The 19,617-nt window shown below is 45.0% G+C and overlaps 1 protein-coding gene across 1 annotated transcript in view; it reads left to right on the top strand.

Moving 5' to 3' along the window:
- The window catches only part of VSTM4 (V-set and transmembrane domain containing 4), a 92,599-nt gene extending 77,469 nt beyond the window's left edge, over window positions 1-15,130 (top strand). The window contains exon 8 of the mRNA XM_023230193.1: window positions 13,316-15,130. Coding sequence (XP_023085961.1) covers window positions 13,316-13,441 — 126 coding nt within the window. The 3' untranslated portion in view covers window positions 13,442-15,130. The remainder of the gene's footprint in view (window positions 1-13,315) is intronic.
- Window positions 15,131-19,617: the final 4,487 nt, after the last annotated feature.

Here is a 19,617-nt window from a genome sequence, read left to right as displayed (position 1 = left end):
CACATCAGAGCTTTCTTTCCTGTCAAACCTGTTGTCTACACTTATCCACGTGGTCCTGGTTGCAGCAGTAAATAAGCGACAGTCACTGCCTTTGGGGAGCCCGGTGGTGTGGTCAGAGGCCGGCTCTACACCAGCCCTGCTGCTCACTAGCTGCTGGCTGCATTCTCGCCACTTCTCCACCTTCATCTCTGTACATGTCGAATGAGGGTGATAATAAGGGTACCTTCCACATAGACTAGTTGTTGTACTAAGTAAATATTAGGTGCTATTGTCACATTCTTTAGTGGAGGAAGACAGAAGGCTACCAAATGGATGATACCTTGTAATGCCAAGGAGTGATCTGTGCTCTGAGGGCAGCACAACAGGGCAAGGGGAGCTGGGGGTGGGGGACTGCATTCAATGGGGAGGACATCATAGTTAAGCAGAGACCTGAGAGTGAGAGAATGAGACACATGGCTCTGTGGGGAGAACATCTCAGGTTGGGTTGAGAACACAGCCTGGGCAAAGGTCCTGAAGTGGACCCTGAATGAACAGTGCCATCCGGGGTGTGTCCAGGAAACACATAGAGATCCATGCGACTGGAGCCCTGGTCAGCAAGAGGGATATGTGGAGCAAGCCAAGGTCAGAGGCAGGCACAGGACAAAGTCATGAAGGATTAAGACCCTTATCCATGCTGATGTCCTGATAAGAATTCTGGATTCAGAATATGATGAGAAACAACTGGAGAACTGTGTGCAGAGCAGTGAGTGACATGGTTTGACTTATTATTTAGAAGGATTATCTTTCCTACCAAAAAAAAAATATATAAAATAGCCAGATGTGTTTGGCCCTGCTCTGAGACACAGTGCGTTTAGCACATAGTACTTTCCAAAATATCTCAAAGTGTTTTCTTCTTTCTACCTCTAAATATTTCAAAGCAACAGACTGTTTAAACAATACTTGCTCATCATCTATAATGCAAATAGTAGCAACAGTAATAATCAAACACTTGTATAGCATTTCTCCAAGCATATTACATGTTTTAATGCATTTAATCCTCAAAATAACTCTATAGGATAGTTACTATTATGAGTTCCACTTTGTAGATAAGGAAATGGAGGAACAAAGAGGTTAAGTACCTGTCCAAGTTTACACAGCTAGTGAATGGCAGTCTTCCTGTCTCTGAGAGCACATGTTCCTAAGCAGGCCCTGGCACAATTAGATGGGTCTAGGAGAGTGTTAAAGACTGCGGTTGATCAGAATATTGAGTGTGTTCAAGTTTGCAAATTCTCAGCATGAACATCTATGTTGAAGTAGATAACCAAAGGCTCCCTTTTTTCTAAGCAAAAGCATCCTCTTGAACAGTACTGCCAATAACAGTACTTTGAAAGTCAGCTGGGAATTCAAACATCTATGGTCCACAGGGGAGAAGAAATGAATGACCATGTTAGACCATGGAGCGGTTGCTGTGAGACTTTGAAAGTTCCAGGTATGAGGACTCTGCCCAAGAGCACCATCTATAATCACATTTTAGCTTCCAAAACATATGTTGGTGAAATTGACAGGCATCTATCTGTCTGATAACTTGTAGAAACTTGAACCAGTAAGATTTGGCCTTGGGCCTTTCTATGCCAGACTTAGCAGGCTCCCAAAAAGGTCACCTCTGCCTGTCCTCAGAGCAGTTAGGTGGTGACTTTCTGTCATGTCAAATCCATTCTGAGGACGCACTTTGCTGAACATCCTGTGTACTTTTTAGACTCAAGGACCTGAGGCGAATTTGCTCTGCTCATGATTTCTGAGTGAGTTTGTCCAACCCAAAGTGTCACCAAACGTGGAGAGGACTTGCACATCTTCATATCCATCTAGGACTTCTCTCCTGAGCTCCAGACCTTTTCCATTCCTCCCACTGTCCTAGAGCATGCTGGGTGACTGGCTCTCAGTCCCTGGGTGACCATGCAGAGGTGGGGTAGAGGAGGAATCTGGCCAGATATGATCTCAAGGCTCATTTGTACCTGAAGCTGCAGAGTAGGTGGGGCGTTTGGTGTCTCCGAGAGTGCCTAGGCCCCATGTGTCTCTGGACCCTGGGTCAAGGCACACCTGAGTCAGCCGTCACAACAGAATGCTAGATTTGGGAGTGCAACTGGATTCCAACCGTCACGTCTGACTGAAGATCTACTATGAGTTATGCTGCTAGAGCCAGAGGTCCCAGTGGACCAGTGGCCTCCACTCCAAGGAGATGGTGAGAGTAGACCTGGTGATGGCTCTAACGATTACCTCTGAAAATGCCCCTGGACATCTCCAGTAGCCCTTGGACACTCAGCCTCATATTTTCACCTATCCAGCAGACAGCTCCGCCCAGGGGTCTGCTGCCACCCCACACACAGCCTGGCCCAAACAGAGCCTTGCAGTCTTGTGGCCTGCATCCCATGCCACCCAGAGGTGCACTGGGAACCTGGAGGTGAGGCTGTGGAGAGGGGTGCAGGGTCCCCTGGAGGCGTTCCAGTGAGATTCTTTCCTTCCCCTCCATCACCCTCTCCCACCAGGGACAGCTCCATGTTTCTATCTTTGGGAAGTCTTGGGTTCTGTGGCCTCAAGTCCTCAGTTTCTCCAGGAGGACTCCAGGCTCCAGGAGGAGCCTGGAAGGAGGACTGAGCCGATCATGTGGCTCTTTTGCATCCATAGCGTAACCCTTGGTACTTTCAGCAGTCACAGGATGTGTAATGTAAAGAAACCCCTTCCCTCAGGGCTTTGCGACCTATGGCATTCATTGTTAGAGAACCTCTGATTTTCAAAGAACAGGTCAGAAACATCTGAGGCAGGTAGCGGCGGGTTCCTCTGCTATGAGGGAATAAATCTTCTGGCCCAGTCCTGCCCCTGTCAGTACCAACCAAGCCAGGGCTCCTGCCTCTGATGAGGATGGGGCCAGTTCCCTTCTACCCCAACTTCCCCTTTAGTTGGAGCTCATACTGCCTGCTGAATGGTGAGGGACTGTTCCAAAACCTCAAACATTTTATGCCAGGGGATGTTCACTATTTTCCCTGTTGGCATCCCAGGCCTACTTCTTGGGAAGGGACTGCTGTCTGCCTGTCTGCTCACCTGGATACGAGGCATTCACATCAGAGCATAGACACTGCCTCTGAACGTGCACTTGCAATGCCTGGGACTGCCCACGAGCATCTGGGAAGGACTGACTGGCTCTGAATCCAGACACCACCTGTAATCCAAACTCCATAATCACCAGCCCCGCCTCGCAGGGCTGGCATGAGAATGGAGTGAGATGGTGAAAATTAGTTAGCGTTTTCTGAGTTCCATCCTCAGAAGGACCGATTCTCAGCCACCACATTCTGCTGCCTCCCAAAGCCACTTCTGGATTATGTCCTTTGTCTTGGAAAGGCATTTCTTTTGTTTCTTTATTTTTATTTAACATATACATCATAGAACTCTATATTCTCTTTTCATAATAGGTTTAAATAAATTTGCCAATCAACACCCATGGTCCTTGAGATTAAGTCAAGCTGATAGCCAAGGCATGTTGATGATAGTAGGACTGATAGGCTTCACAGCATACTTTTCTCTCCTGAGTTGGGTCCTATGGAGACCCATTGAGGACCCTCTGTCAAATCGAGCTTTCTGAATGCACAGCCTCAAGCTCCTTGGTAGCCGTATTTATGTGTGCAGTGGTTGCTGTTAGGGGAGAGTTTGTTTTACCAGTTACTCTGTTGAATAAAAAATGAGCACTTATCTTGCAGGGAGAAGAGGAAGTCTGCTCCTGATAATTTGTAATTCTCTCATGGGTAAATAGATTCCTGATAGTGCAGCTCTGTGGAGCTGCAGTCACATTTTTAAACTCTTAGGTGACGTTAGCATAAACATTCCATGTCCCAGTTATTGATCTGTTGCTGTGATAATGGTATTACCCAATTGAACTTTTGACATTGAGAGAACTTGCAGAGGCTGCAATTGCATTTTTCTTTCATTCCTGTGACTTAATTCAAGTTACACATCTAACTGTGATCTCTGTGAAAAAGTGTTGTTTTGCAGGAGTCTGCATAAGAGAATACTAAACCTCTCTCTCTTAGTAAGAATGTTAACTTCCAGCTTGAATTATGGAAAGACACCTACAAAATGAAATACTCAGAAACTACCCATTAAGAACTTAAAGTGTGTTATCTTCCAGAAAGGTGCACAACCTCAGAATTCCTTGAGGTTGACTTTTCTCGCATTAGCCAAGTAAAATAGCTCTTCCCCATGATTATCACCCTCAAACTGGGGGAAAGGGGGCTTGCATTAGAGGTGGGAGATTCAGCCCAGAGGCTGCTACCTGCTGTTATAGTATCTCATCGTTAGCAGAACAGAAGGCTAGATAGGCCATTGCAAGCTCTGAAACTTGCAAACTCACTTTGTGATGCCCAGAGTCCAGGAAGGTTCATCACTGCATTTTAAACCTTTCCTAATGCTTCTGAGAGGAAGCTGTGCTATGTGAGAATTTAATTTGGCTCAGCAGCCATCCAGGAACACTTGAGTTCAAGTCTAGGACTGGAAAGTTCCTTAAGCATAAGGAAAAGGTAATTACTGCGCCACTAACACCTAGAACAATGGCTACAAGAAAAAACGGTGCTGACAAGGATGTGGAGCAATGGAAACACTCATGCTTTGCAGGTGGGAGGGCAAAATGGTCCAGCCTGGACAAATAGGCAGTTTCTTACAAAGTTAAATATAACTTACCATGTGGCCTAGCAAACCCACTCCTGGGTATTTACTCTAGAGGCATGAAAACATCACACAAAAACCTATATGTGAATGTTTGTAACAACTCTATAACCACTAAAAACTTGGAACAACCCACAAGTCATCCAGCAGGTGAGTGGATGGCTGGCTGCAGCATGTGGAATACTCTACCAACAGAGGGGAGCAGACAGTCATTGCTCGCAACAACTGGGATAAATCTTCAGGGAATTAAGCTCAGTGAAAAAAAGCCAATCCCAGAAGGTAACACACTGTATGATTCTTTGTACGTCCCCTTGTCTAAGAGACAAAAGCATAGTGGCAGAAAACAGATCTGTGATTGGCAGGGGTCAGGGCTGGAGGGAAGGTGGGACTGCAGTGGGGTGGCATGCAGGGGTGATGGAACTGTCCTGAGACCTGACTGTGGCAGTGGTTACAGACATCTGTACCTGTGCTACAATTCTTAGAACTGATCACCTAAAAAGTCCATTTTACCCATGTCATTTAAAACAAATAAAATGAAACTTTGAGAAACCTCCATTAGGTCACCAGAGGCACAGCAGGAGGTGTGAGTGGAGCTGTAATCCTAGGACTGAGTCTGTGGACATATGTTGGTGAACATGCCTGCAGCGTGGGGGGTCTGGCACCCATTTGAGAACATAGCTCAGAAACATGCATGCTTAGAACATTCTCAGATGTTACTTATATAAATGAATGAGTTCGTCATTAGTTTGTTGTAAAATGCCTTCCTTCACTGGCCAGCGAGCAGTTCTGTGATGGTGATCATGGTCATTAGAGAGGGTGAGACAGAATCCAAGTAGCTCACTGTGCAGGGTCAGAGGACATCACAGGTGCAATGAGTGGAGGAGAATGTGGCTGCCAATGGCATCAGTGTCAGGCCCTTCAGAGGGCCTGGTGGGTTTTGAAGGAGTAGGGGTCCACCTTGTGTGTGACAGGCAAGAGTTTCATGTGGAGGGGATCAGCTTAAACAGAAACCTATACTCTCCTTCCTTGTTAGAGAAGTTTCAGGGAGGAGCCTGGAAGGAGGACTGAGCCGATCATGTGGTTCTTTTGCATCCATAGCATAACCCTTGTTACTTTCAGCAGTCACAGGATGTGCAGTGTAAAGAAACCCCTTCCCTCAGGGCTTTGCAACCTATGGCATTCATTGTTAGAGAACCTCTGATATTCAAAGGACAGGTCAGAAACATCTGAGGCAGGTAGCGGCGGGTTCCTCTGCTATGAGGGAATAAATCTTCTGGCCCAGTCCTGCCCCTGTCAGTACCCACATCCTGAGCCCCACCATCCTCTCCCACCATGGGCTGGGCTCTCTTTTTCCACTTGGAGGGCAGTAGGCAGCAGGCTGTCACCATGGCTGAGTGGGACCCAGAGATGAAATGCCACCACCTCCCAACATCTGATCACTCTGCTTAGCCCTGGGAGTGTGAATTCCCAAAGCCTTGGTTTATTTTATGTATTTCACTTTATCTTGAAACGGATTGGTTTTTATTTGTGTTTTAGGGGGAGATATCTGGACATAGGCCAGGTCCCTTGCCCGTCTATATGACACCTTTAGGTAGGTTACAAAAAGGCACCCATCTTAATAGACATATTAAAGAAGAGCTCCCCATCATGGTGGGAACAACTCTGGCTCCACAGAATGTCTTGGGAGAGCTGAGCATGGGGTGAATTTCAACCTCAGTCACTTAAACCTGGAGACCTTGGGTAGGCCCAGGGCCAGTCCAGTGGTTCATTGAGGCAGCAGAGACTAGGCTCCTCGGTCTGTTTTCTCTGCCATCTTGAGCAGGTTGGCTTGGTTTTCATTCATGTTGCCGCTCTGTCTTAAGATCTAGTTTGTTTTTCCCTAGAAGAAGTGAGGCCGTGCCCAGGGAAGTCTGAGCATACAGACCTAGTATGATCGCTTCCCTAGGGCAAGGAGCCTTTCCTGTGGGATTTTTCTGTCTTCTACCTCGAAACCTCAGCCCAGTCTCTTCCTGAGGTGCCATTTTGTTTCTCCTTACATTCCCAGCATGAAACATGGTAACAAAAGAAAAGTGGCTTCAGAGAGAGCTGCAGAATGGCAGGTGGCACACAGGGCTTGGCGACAGAAATGACCTGACTCTCGGCACTCACAGCCTCTGTGTGTTCAGCTGACTGCAGGATCTGTCTCGGCTCCGGGTTCAGTTCAGAGGGCAGGAATGTCCTGCAGCTGGCCTGTGTGCCGGTCACCTGGCAGCCAGGCGCATTGCTCAGATGGAGGCAGCCACACCTGGCTGGTTTCCCTCTGTTAGCTTCCCTCCCCTGCTGGAGCCAGCTGCCCTTCATACCAGTCAGCATGGCAGCACCTGAGTCCCCATTGCACCCTTTCCAGAAAGCTGGAGGTGGGCATGGGCTGCCAGCACCCCAGCTAGATCTGTTGCAGTCCAGGTCAAGGCCAAGGCCTGGCCATGGCGGGCCAGGCAACTGGGGATGGGAGGTGTGTAGGGGGGCAGGGTACCGTGTGAGGAAGTCCTAGAGCCTCTGTCCTCCAGTCCTGCTCCTCACTGAACCAGGGATAACTGTATTAGACCTTTGTCCCCTGCCTTGCCTTGGGGAGGGTGCTCTGCTACTGACATAAATGCTTTAATCTCTTATATCTTCCCACCCCATCAGGTAGTTCTTCTCATCTCCCCTTCAGAAGGCTATTTTCTCTTCTTCCATTCTCTTCTGTTCTCATCTTGACTTATGTATTCATTTGCTAGGGCTGCCATAACAAAATACCGCAGTCACACAGTCAGGGCGGCTTAAACAACAGACTTTATTCTCTCACAGTTGTGGAGGCTGGATGTCTGAGCTCAAGGTGCTGGCAGGGTTGGTTTCTCCCAAGGTCTCTCTCTCTCTCCTTGGCTTGAAGATGCCGCCTTCTCCCTGTGTGGTCTTCCCTCCGTGTGTGTCTGTGTCCTCATCTTCTTAGAAGGACACCAATCAAATTGGATCAGGGCCCATCCTAATGGCCTCATTTTAAGTTAATTACCTCTTTAAAAACCCCATCTGCAAATAGAGTCATGTTCTGAGGTCTTGGGAGTTAGGGCTTCAACACGGGAAATTTGGTGAACGTGATTCAGTCCATAACAACTAATTTCCTAGAATCTGTTCCTTACCTGTCAAAAGATATCCAGGGCTACTTAGTTCACAAAGTTCTTGTTAACTCATGAAGCATTCAGAATGTGCACATATGCATGCTATTTTAGTTGACCCTAGAGAGGAGGTGATGCCACTGAAACACTGATTTGTTCAGCACACACGTTTAGCACCTTTTATGGGGCAGCGGCTGGGCCAAAACATTACGTAGATCTCATTTCAATCCTCATAATCGTCCAACAAAGTAGGTATTATTATCTCTGAGCTCCAGTGATGGAACTGGCCCAAGGTCACACAGCTGACCTTTAAACTAAGATCCAAATTCCTCCTGCACCCATGATCTGCAGTCAGTCCCAGGACGATAGCCTCAGTCACTCTCCTAGCTTCTTCTCCGTGAACACTTTCATTGATCTGAGAGTTAGAAGAATTTCCCTTTATTGCAGATTTCCTTTGATGCATCAGTACTTGCCTGTATCTGACCCCCCATCCCCTCTTGCTCATAGAATCCCCTCCAGACTTACTTGTGGTTTCTCACTGGCTGGTAGTTTTCTCCCTGGCTGGTAGTTTTCTAATATAAAAAGTGAGACTAAGGGTCCATGACACAATGGGTTTTAGACACACAAGATACCAAGCAGCTGAATACAACAAATGCCAGGCCTTTATTTGAGGAATAGAAAGAGAATCTGACCAGGAGTCACCACAGGTTAGGTGAAAGGGAAAATAAAGGAAAACCAAACAACCCTGGGAGAGAGGAAATGGCCAAGTTGCTTCTCATATATGCAGAAAGTTCTAGGGCTTTTTCTAAAGGATTCTGCCAGGACTTCCCAGCAGCAGTTGGTTCACTCTTGCTGCCTGTTTTCCAGTGATTACAACATCCGGATATAAATGTAAAGCTCGATCCGGGTCTGAGACCTGGAACTCCTCCTTCAGGCAGTTTCCTTGAGATTTTCAATGGAATTTACAGTCATAAGAGTGTTTGTGAATAGACAGTTCTGATTTGTTTTTTTTCTAAGAACAGCCCAGCGGGCGCAAAAGAACCAGCGGGTAGGCAAGTGTAGGAGCAAAACTGCAAGTTTATTTTGGTAACCTAAGGTGTGGGCGAGAAGTCTGTCGGCCTCTGGCGAAGGAGGCCGGCAGAGTCCCCCGTGGGGCTCTGGGACAGAGTTCCTGCTGTCCCGACATCCCGACAGGAGTGAGAGACTCAGGAAGGCCACGTGGCTCAATGGCAGAGAGCGGCTTTTCTAGGAGTGGGAGGGCAATAGGTGGGGCATGGGCGTGTCAGGGGCCTTCCCCAGGTGCGACCAGGTAAATCTTGGTCTCTTCGGATTGACGTCACCTGGCGCATGCCCAGTTGGTCTGCACCTTCCCGGGTCGCCAGCTGCATTTTCGCGCCAAGAGTTGGGAGGGGGGGGATGAAGAACCCGGAAGTGCACCATCTTGCCTCCGTTCCTCCAAACAAGTTCAACACTGTTGAAGCTTCTATCCTGAGTTCCACAATTTGTACTAACACTCCACAACCTTCTGTACTTCCTGCATCCCCCAGAGTAGGGTGGGGGCTTGAAGAGAGTTATTTTGAGGGCCAGTGGCTATAAGGAAATTAACAGAAGTGCTTCCTCATTCATTTTCAGAGACGCTGGGAGTGATTCCCTAGCTTCAATCCAGGTTGGGTTTGTCTACTGAAGATAGCAGTAAACTTGTATCATCTGAAATAAAGGTGGGGCTTTGTAGCAGGCTCCTCGTCAGGCTGTGCCCCATTGCAACCACCTGCTTTAACCACTGCTTTCTGCTCCTGGCTCTTGGTTTTACCACCAGTTTTTTAGTTTACCTGTTCTTACTGATGTGCCAGAAATTTTCTCTAAGCTTCTCCTCAGATGCACCTTAAACCTTCCACTGAAACATTAGTGCGAAGAAAGGTAGTTTGGTGAAAACCAGTGAGGAATATACATTTGCCCCTTTCATTGGCCATTAAGAATTTATTTCCAGTTAAACAAGCTGGGAAATGTAATTAGGCACATGGCTGATGTGATAGCCAAGTCTGCATGCCAGAAAAACAATAGGTTCTTTAAAGATGCCAAGGACTGATATTATACATCTTATCTTGGAAACTACACTTCACAGTTCTGAGCCTCCTGTGAGCTGCCTCATATCTTCAATCAAATTATTATATTCCAGAAATATGCATAAGGGAAATGATTCTACACATTTTATGGTGGGTTGTTGCTTGTAGCAGTAATTGAAGTACCTTTTCCACTTATGAAAGTACTAATTTTATTTGTTTTTATTGCTTTTCTAGATGCAATTATTTATTTAGTGTGCTTTGGCTTTATTAAATTATGTTTACTATAGGAACATCATAAAAATGTATGAAAACAACACATCAGCCAAGCCAGCCTAGTGACCTGTATTGAGAGAGCTAGTGTTATTTTTCATATCCAAACGTAATGGAATAACTTAAGAATAAACAGATAATCTACACTAGAAAACAATGCAATTTCAAGGTAATGTAATAAAACACCTGGACAATATGATTTCATAAATCTTGGTGCTAAAATTTACATGAGTTGAGTTTTGTGGGCTTATTTGAAGACACATGGCATTTCTAAATGGAATCATTATAGTGGGAAATGTAATTAAACCGAAAAGCGAGAACATAAACAGGGTTTTTGTTGCTTGTAAGATATGGATGGCTAAGAAGCAATGTAAAGACTTTTGGTGTCAAAAGGCAAGCAGAAGGCTCTCATCCCTATAAATAATCTTAACTTTGAAATTGAAAAATTGCTAGACGATTTGTCTAGGTCGCTTGGCAGTCGCCTCCAGCAGAGGTGCTGGCTTAAGGAATTCTTTGTAACTCTCCTTGTCTATTACTTCCTGTGCCTTTTAGGGTGCATCATCTCAAAAGAAAAGAAGTGTTTTGCTTTTGGCATTCTTTTTAAGAAACTTAAATTGAATGAAGATGGTTTAGTTGTTTGGAATTTCCATCAGATAACCAGGAAATAGGCATACAAACTTTTTTAAAAAAGTAAATCAAACAACAACAAAACCAAAGCCAAAACCAAAAAACCCTAAGTCTGACATCCTTATAAAAAGCAGAGGTGCTTAAATGAAAATGACTGTGCGACTTTAAATTCATGACCAACTTTTATTTTTCTAATTATGGATTAACATTAATTAATGCATTGTTTAAATATGTGTGCCTATTACAAAATCCAAAAGGTAGCAACAAATGTACACAGTGAAGGCTCAGTCTCCCTGCAGCTGTTCAGGTTACTTCCCTAGAAAGACCTGTGGTTAACATGCTCTCCATTTCCTGAATGAAAAGAGTTCCCAGGATTTTCTAAGTATGTAAAATATGTACCCACATATTTACTTACATACATGCATACACACGTATTTACACAGGATATGATAGTGAAATATAAAGTACACATATAGCTCCTCCTTCGTTCTAAAAGACTGCACCGTATATTGCGTTATACGAAAGCTCCCATCTCCTGCTGATACCTATTTAAGTGTTTACAGTTATTTGCTTGTACCAAGAAAGATTCCCACTCATAGTAAAGGAGAGAACCTCTATGTTTTGTCAATCTTTTTTTTTTTTTTTAATGTTTGGCAACTTAAAAGACAAATAAATGATATCTAAGTGTGACTTTAAGTCTCGGTCTTCTGATTATGGGAGGGTGAGTATCATTTCATCTGTGTCCGAGATGCTTGCATTTTTCTTTCCCATGAACTGCTGGGCCTGTCTGTTGTCCTTTGCTGAATTTTCTAGTGGAAACTTGCTTATTATCTTTGTTGAATCGCAAAGTCCTTTAATATGAGCTGTAAATATTTTCCTCATTTTTTCAGTTGTTTTTTGATTTTTAGAGATGGTTTTGCCATGTGTAGCATGAAAATGTACACACATCTTTTTTTCCATTGCTCCTGGGTCTTGTGTCATATGTTAAAATAATTTCCATACTTGGAGGCTATTTTTAAAAAACTCCCCACCTATTTTCTAGTGCTTTTATAGGTTTATTTTCCACATTAAAATTTTTAATTCATTTGGAATTAACCTGGGGTGAAGAATGATATAAGGATGTGATTTTATTTTATTTTTCTTAAATGGCTGTCCAAGTATTCCAAGAGCATCTATTGAAAAATAACTTTTAGGTTTAATTTTTAATATCGCTAGATTTGAATAACCAATTTTTCTTTATTTTAATATTGTTCTTTAATCATGTTAAGAAAATATATGTCTACACCTACTTCATTCAAAAATTGTTTTAAACAAAAATGTGTTTTTAATTGTATTAAGTACCTTTCTAGCATCTATAATCATATGCCTTTTCTCTTTTGATCTATTACTATTATGAATTATATTAATAGACTTTTTGATATCAAACCATCTTTGCATTTCTGGAATAAAATAAACTTGAATATGATTATCTATCTTTTGATATACTTTATTCTCTCTGAGTAAATTTAACTTAAAATTCGTGTTAATAAATGATATCCTCCCCCCCTGCCTCCTTCCCTCCCTTTATTCCTTCCTTTCTTCCTTCATTCCTTCTTCCCTCCTTCTTCCCTCCCTCTTGCCTTCCTTCCTTCTTTTTGATGGTACATTCAGATTTCCTGGAGTTAATGTTTATAATTTCTATTTCTCTGGAACATTATGCATTTTATCCTGTATTTAGAAGTTTTTTCAGTATATTCAGCAAACTAGTCTTCTTTAAAAATTTTTAAACTTCCTTCATTTAGCTTATATCTCTTATTTTTATTTTATTCACTTATGCTTTTTTCCTTTTTATCTTGATTAATTTATTTTTCAGTTTATCTGTTTTACTGGTGATTTATGCAGTCTGGGTTTATTTCTATGAAGTTCTTCCTTCTGCTGTTCTTTATTTTGTTCCTCTTTTTCTAACTCCTTGCGTTGGAGGCCTGACCCACTTAATTCGTGTTGTTTAGCATAAGTATTTCAGGCCATGGTTTTCTCCCAGCACTGCTTCAAACGTAGGCTTTAGGTTCTGGCAAGGAATATTTTCCTTAGCATTATTTTCAAGATATTTTGAAATTATAGTTTTATACTAAGTCATTTACAAAAATTTCTAGGTGGTGGCATTCTAGTTTTGTTATTAATTTTTAGAATTTTTTTTTGTTTCCATCTCCACCTTTTTATTTCCCTTTTGGTCAGAAACCATTAGATACATTGTTTTTGCTCTTCATCATTAAAGTTTTCTTTTAGCCTTGTGTTTAGTCATTTTTTTGTGAGTGAGTGTTTCATGTTAACTTGAAAGCAAATCACAGGATATCACTGCAGGACATAGTGCTCTATGGAAGACAATGAGATCTATCTTATTAATTATGTTATTGGATACTATGTAGCCTCTTAAATTTCTTGTGCACTTATCTCTCTCTGAATCCCAAGATGCTATGAACATGCATGCTTGATGAATGAATGTGTGATGTAGAACTCCTGTGGTCAGCTAGAATTGTGTTTTCTTTTCTTTTATAGCCAAAGATTGCTGAGGAAAACTTAACCTATGCCGAGCTGGAGCTGATCAAACCCCACCAGGCTGCCAAAGGCGCCCCCACCAGCACTGTCTACGCCCAGATCCTCTTCGAGGAGAACAAGCTGTAGCACCGCATCCTCCTCCAAGGTTCTATTTAATGCCTGCCACCCAGTGATTTATGAAGCCTTGGAGACAAAGCCCTTATTTCTATATTTTCACTCGTGCCTTCTGAGTGGTGGGGAGCCCCCTTTTCAGCCACATTCTGGGTGCTTTCGAAGAGGTACAAGGCTGCTCTCCCCAAAAGAATAGGGGCCACGGATCTTGACAGATCTCCCGGGACAAGATGCACCTGGGCCTGAGCCTTGAGCGTAAGGACTCTGATCCTGAGAGCAGCCAAAGAGATTTTCTGCTGAGCCAAACCCCTTCACATTTTCTTCCTCTTTCCCTAGGTTTTCTTTAAAATCGTTTTTAAATCTTAATTCTACTCTCTACTCTTCCTGTATCTGTGATACAAGCTCATAGTATATAGCTAGAGGAAATACCATTATGGACCCAACTGTAAGATGGCACACATGTTGGTTTTCCAAGGATCAGATGGCATTGCCAGCACCGCCTGAGATGACATCTCTTGTTATAAATAGATGCACTGACCCTGGAGATTAAAGCCAGAGGGGCAGACTGACCAGAAGTATAAGGTCTGTCTCTGAATGCCATGGTGCCCACCTATGAGACCCTGAGATCGCAGGACAAGAAGAACACCATTCTAGAGGGCTTTCATCCCTTTGGCAAAGTGGACCTGTAGTGATAGAGAAATGTACTCTCTGAGAAGTGCTTACTCACCCTTTTCCAAAGGAGCAGAGGTGTTGGCCATCAGGAGCCACACTGGAGCGCATGGGCCTCTTCACTGTGTGCCAAGCTCAGTCACATCTGATTCAGCACTTGAGGGTGTCTGCTGCCGGGTGCCCTCAGGGTAGGAGAGTGGGAAGTACACGCCAAGCTGGAAAGTGTATTCTGAAGACTTTCCTCTTGCCAAGTGCCTTGCCCATTGCAACCTTGTGTGTGAATTCTAATGGGTTCGAATGGGGGTCAGGGGTGCATGGGGAAGTTGTTCTGTGGACCTGTGGGACACAGGAATCTTGGACTCACTGGCAGAGAATCCATTCTGGAAGCATCATCCTGTCAACTGCGTTGTTGAGGACATTTCTTGATGTGTGAGTGTAGTCTGGGTGGCTATTTACTGCACACTATAGAAATCGTTTGACTATGTAGTGGACCATTTGTATATGATAAATTATCTATTTTAAACACAGCTGGGATATGAGTTGTGCCCTCTATATAGCTGTGTGAACTTGACTGAGTTTCTTATCACCTAATAATCTCAGACTCCATGTTTGTGTAAAGATGACTTAACTTCCCATAGAATTCTTGAGGGTAAAATGGGGTAATGAATCTTGCCAGGTTCTAGAAACTGTAAATTGCTACATAAATGCTCCGTGTTGACATTCATGCTAAAGCCAGTCTGCATTTTCAAAATGAAAATTTCTTCACTATTTAAGGCTTTCATTGCAATAACTTTAAAAAGCAAATATTTGTCCACCAACTTAGCCCTACAGTAATGTTCCCGAAGACTCATGAAAGTTTATGATTTATTGGAAAGGATCCAAATTGGAAGCAGATATTGATTTTCTGGGAGCAAACCGGTCTGCCGTTACAAAGTGGAAGTTCACCCTCTGTGGATGACACCTGTGTCTCCTTCCTCCCTCTCTGCCAGATCTCAAAGGCAGTGAATAAACCATGCAGCTTTTGAGGAAGAAAGACCAATTTGGAAGAACTCACTAGAACTGCTCTGAGCATCTCTTTGGGAAGGGAGGATATATGGTTAGCACACCATTTATATCATAATTATCACAGGGATTTTTAATTTTATCATGGCAGTGTTCTGACAGATGTATAGTGTTTTGAGGGCAGAGGATGATCTCCTAATTTGCCCAAAGAGCCTAATGGGTTAGTGGGGCCCTGGGGGTGCCAAATGGGAAGGAGAGGGGGCACATGAAAAGGAAATGGTGGGAAGAGGACAACGGGCCAGGGGGTAATATCTTCCCAGGCCCCTTAGGCCTCTGCAGAACGGAAATGGACTTCAGTCACCCACAAACCCACCCACTTAAATCTAAGGAGAGCTTAGGGTTATTATACATGGACAGGAACACATTCTACCAAGAACACAGGCTCTTGAGAGCTGGGAGCTCCCAGTTAGAGTCGAACCAATCACTGTTGTAGATTGAATCCAGCCTCTTTCTCCCAAACTGTGGTCATCACTGCACGAATCCACACTAAGGTATGTGAATGGGGACCTGCAATTTATCTCCTCCTACTGAAAATGCTGCCCAGGGGAATCTTGGAAGCTATGGACAGCATCCAGGCAGAGCTTGTCCCACTGTTACCTCCCGAACCAAACGCCCAAGCTATGCTCAGAACTGGAGGCCATGGATGACTTGTATCTGGTGCTTGTTTGAGAGGATACATTGACATTATTGCCATAGTAGGCTTAAAACATGTGCCCACTCATTCATTCTTTATCCGTGGACCACTAATCATGCATTGTCATTTCCAAAGATAAGGGGAAACATATCACATGTCGTTGAAATAGAAATTAGGGAAAGTTCGTCAAATTTGTTTTTACTATAAGGCATCAAAGGTAGAACTATATATGAGTAATTTTCAAAATGGACCATTGCTTATATGTTTAAATGAAGCTAAAACAAGTATGAACCCATTGCTTAGAGTGCAGTGGCTTCTTTCAGGCAGAGAGCAGATGCTCTCAGATTTGGTGGTGAGTTTTGGCCTTGGCATGGTTGGCATGGAGTTATCACAGGAAGCCGGGAGGTATGAAGGGGCATCCACCTGGGTGAAACGGTCCTGCCAAGCCAAAGCCCCAAGGCCTGCCCTGAAGCAGCTGTAGTGGAGCAGAGACCTGGGATTCCTTAGAGTCACCTCTTTACGAATGTACCGCCACTCTGTTAGCTCACGGGGAAAATAAGGAAAAACCAGGCCTCCCACCTCCTGACTCTTGTGAAAGTAAAGACAACATGGGACATTTAGAAAATACATTTTTAATGTATGATAATATGGGCTGGCCCACACAGCAATAAGCCCAAAGACCCCCTCGCTTTGGGGATTATTCATGGCCCTGCTCGTCACAACCTCTGATATGCATGACTGTAACCTAGGCTGAGCCAACAATGGAGCTCATGCCAGAAATGGTCCCAAGCATGCATGTGGCCCCCTAGGATAATCAAAATCCTGGGGAGAAAGTGAAGCTGGAATGACACAAATCTATCTGTTGCCACATCTCCTGCCTAGTGGAGAAGCCTTGGAAGGCAACAGACACTGAGCAAGAAGCAGGGAGGAGAATGTCCTGGAAGGGCAGGACTCCACCCCGAGTCCCTAACATCCCCAGACTCTTCTCTTCCGTAAACTTTCTAATTACCCTGCTGTTTAAATCCTGGTTTTGGTCAAGCCAGTCAGGTTGCATATAGAATTTGAATACAGTATGCATCAAAGTTGCTTCCCAGAACAGGAAGCAAAACAAACAAACAAAAGAAAACACACTGATATCAGTACCCAGGGTGCCCAATTAGGGCACACCCAGCGGCTGCATTGCAGCCTGTGAGCTCCTGCTGAACTGTGTACCCTGCTGCCTGAGTGGGCCACACCCTGGGCTTCTCAATGGAGAGCTTTCGATGGGGGACTCCAGGACTGATGCTCTCCCTAAAGAAGGGAGGCCTCAGGTTTGGAGAGGGACACCATCAGGACCAGAGGAGGACTGAGGGGCGCTGGCACCAACAGGTGGAAGGGAACAGCATAGTAACACGGAAGAGTCATGCCACATGCATGCTGGAGGGAGTCTTTTTGTGTCAACCTAAAACTTAGGCTGGCTTCCATGTGGAACATGACATCTTTCCAGTATCTCTTACCCAGGAGACTGCAGTAAGACCCAGGTGACCCAGCTCTGTGTCATTTGGAGCCCATTACAAGGTGAGGCAGCCACATGGTGGGGACATTGACCCCACCCCAGACCACACTCCCATCTCCATACATAGGATAGCAACTGTTCATCAGGAAGGAAAACCAAACAGAAATTCATGGTCTAGGGGCGGGGTCTGCATTGCGCATGGCCATGCTGGGCTGGAGTGGCTGTGGGGTGTCCAGATAGATGGGCACGTAGACTAGTGCTTTCTCAACCTTAATGCATGCACAAATCATCGAGATCTTATTAAAATGTAGATCCTGGCTGGGCACGGTGGCTCACGCTTGTAATTGCAGCACTTTGGGAGGCCGAGGCAGGTGGATCATGAGGTCAGGAGATCGAGACCATCCTGGCTAACACAGTGAAACCCTGTCTCTACTAAAAATACAAAAAAAAAAAAAAAAGAACCAGGCATAGGGGCAGGCGCCTGTAGTCCCAGCTACTCGGGAGGCTGAGGCAGGAGAATGGTGTGAACCCAGGAAGTGGAGCTTGCAGTGAGCCGAGATTGCGCCACTGCACTCCAGCCGGGGGACAGGGCGAGACTCCTTCTCAAAAAAAAAAAAAAAAAGATCCTGGCTCAGGAGGTCTGGGATAGGACCTGGGATTCTGAGTTGCTAACAAGCTCCCAGGGATATTCATGCTTCTGGTCCCTAAACCACACTTTGAGTGGCAAGGATGTAAACTGTTAGAAATATGGATCTGGTGCTCATTGCAGGAAAGGGGGTGTCTTCGGGGCATAGGTCACAACCGAAGCCCTGACAGTGGGCAAGATTCCCAGGGAGAGGCTACCCGTGCACTGAAGAGGGGAAGGGCTGGGCCTGAGTGGTGGGGAGCACCGGTGCTGGCAGGTACGCAGCAGGTGAGGAGATTCAGATCCAGGTGGAGATCAGAGGACACTGACAGTCACAGCAGCAGGGGAGAGTCAGGAGAAAGCTGAGCTTGGGGGTCTCTCAAAGGAAGAAGGGCTCTGCGGTGTGAACTCTGCAGAGGGCTGGAGAATAGAGGTTGAGCCTTTGCTCATTCTGAATTGATTACTCATTTTTAAAAGTGCTTTCTTTGGGAAAAAAGCATTCCCCAGTGCACAAGGCTAACAGACATGGGCGCTGAGCTGTGTCTGGTCTGCTGAGTGTATTTTCCCCAAAGTAATCCTCATCTTCTCAAGGGGTGGGGATGGACAAGACTCTTCCTGAACACACAGTGTGGTGGGGAAGGGTGGCTGTGGAAATTTTCTGTTCCTTCTGTTGTCACGGGTGAAAGATGACTTGGTGCCCAATTTCTAATAAACACAACGCTATTAGCGTCACTCCAATTTAGTGTCTGATTGTTAAATGTTAATGTACTGCACTCTACAGTCTTAAATATAATTAGAGATGTTTACAGCTTTGGTTAAATGCACATTGTTCTTCCACATTAAACTTTATTACAAGTGTCCTCTATCAGCAATGAGGAGAAAGCTCATTAGTAGGTGGTCTGTATCGGGTTCTGGGCCGTTCTAAAGGAATCAGCCTTCTGTTTTCCTTTATGACAGCTTTCTAGATCCTGGGAGCAGCCAGGGTGATTACTTCCTGTATATGTGTACAATTAGTACCTCAGACTCCTGAGTCTAAGGATGGATCTCAGAGAAGCCAAATCACCCAGGAATTTTTATGCAGACGTTTGTGTTGTGTGTGTGAGGGTCTGATGTTCTCTTCAGTTTTCTTTTTTCTTTTTTTTTCTTTTTTTTTTTTTTGAGACGGAGTCTCGCTCTGTCACCCAAGCTGGAGTGCACTGGCTAGATCTCAGCTCACTGCAAGCTCCGCCTCCCGGGTTCACGCCATTCTCCTGCCTCAGCCTCCCGAGTAGCTGGGACTACAGGCGCCCGCCACCTCGCCCGGCTAGTTTTTTGTATTTTTTAGTAGAGACGGGGTTTCACCGTGTTAGCCAGGATGGTCTTGATCTCCTGACCTCGTGATCCGCCCGTCTTGGCCTCCCAAAGTGCTGGGATTACAGGCTTGAGCCACCGCGCCTGGCCTCTCTTCAGTTTTCTAAAAGGGGTCTGTGGTCCACAAAAGATGGAGACTTTAGAGAGGGTCCTAAACCAGTGTCCTGCCCACAGTGGACCCAGAGAACATCATGAGGAAGCTAGGCAAACTAAGAAGATGGAAAGGTACCTGCCAGCCTGGCGACCTCCCAGCCTGGCAACCTTCCAGGCATTCTAACCCTAAAACTGCTCCTTGCACTAAGCTCTGGCTCCAGGAAGCCTCTCTGCTCCCACCCTCACTCCTGTTGGCTGGAGGA

This window comes from Piliocolobus tephrosceles, chromosome 9, assembly GCF_002776525.5.
Source record: "Piliocolobus tephrosceles isolate RC106 chromosome 9, ASM277652v3, whole genome shotgun sequence".
NCBI classification, from domain to species: Eukaryota; Metazoa; Chordata; class Mammalia; order Primates; family Cercopithecidae; genus Piliocolobus; species Piliocolobus tephrosceles.
The sequence above is the reverse complement of the archived record's forward strand: the minus strand, read 5'-3'. Positions and strand labels throughout refer to the sequence as shown.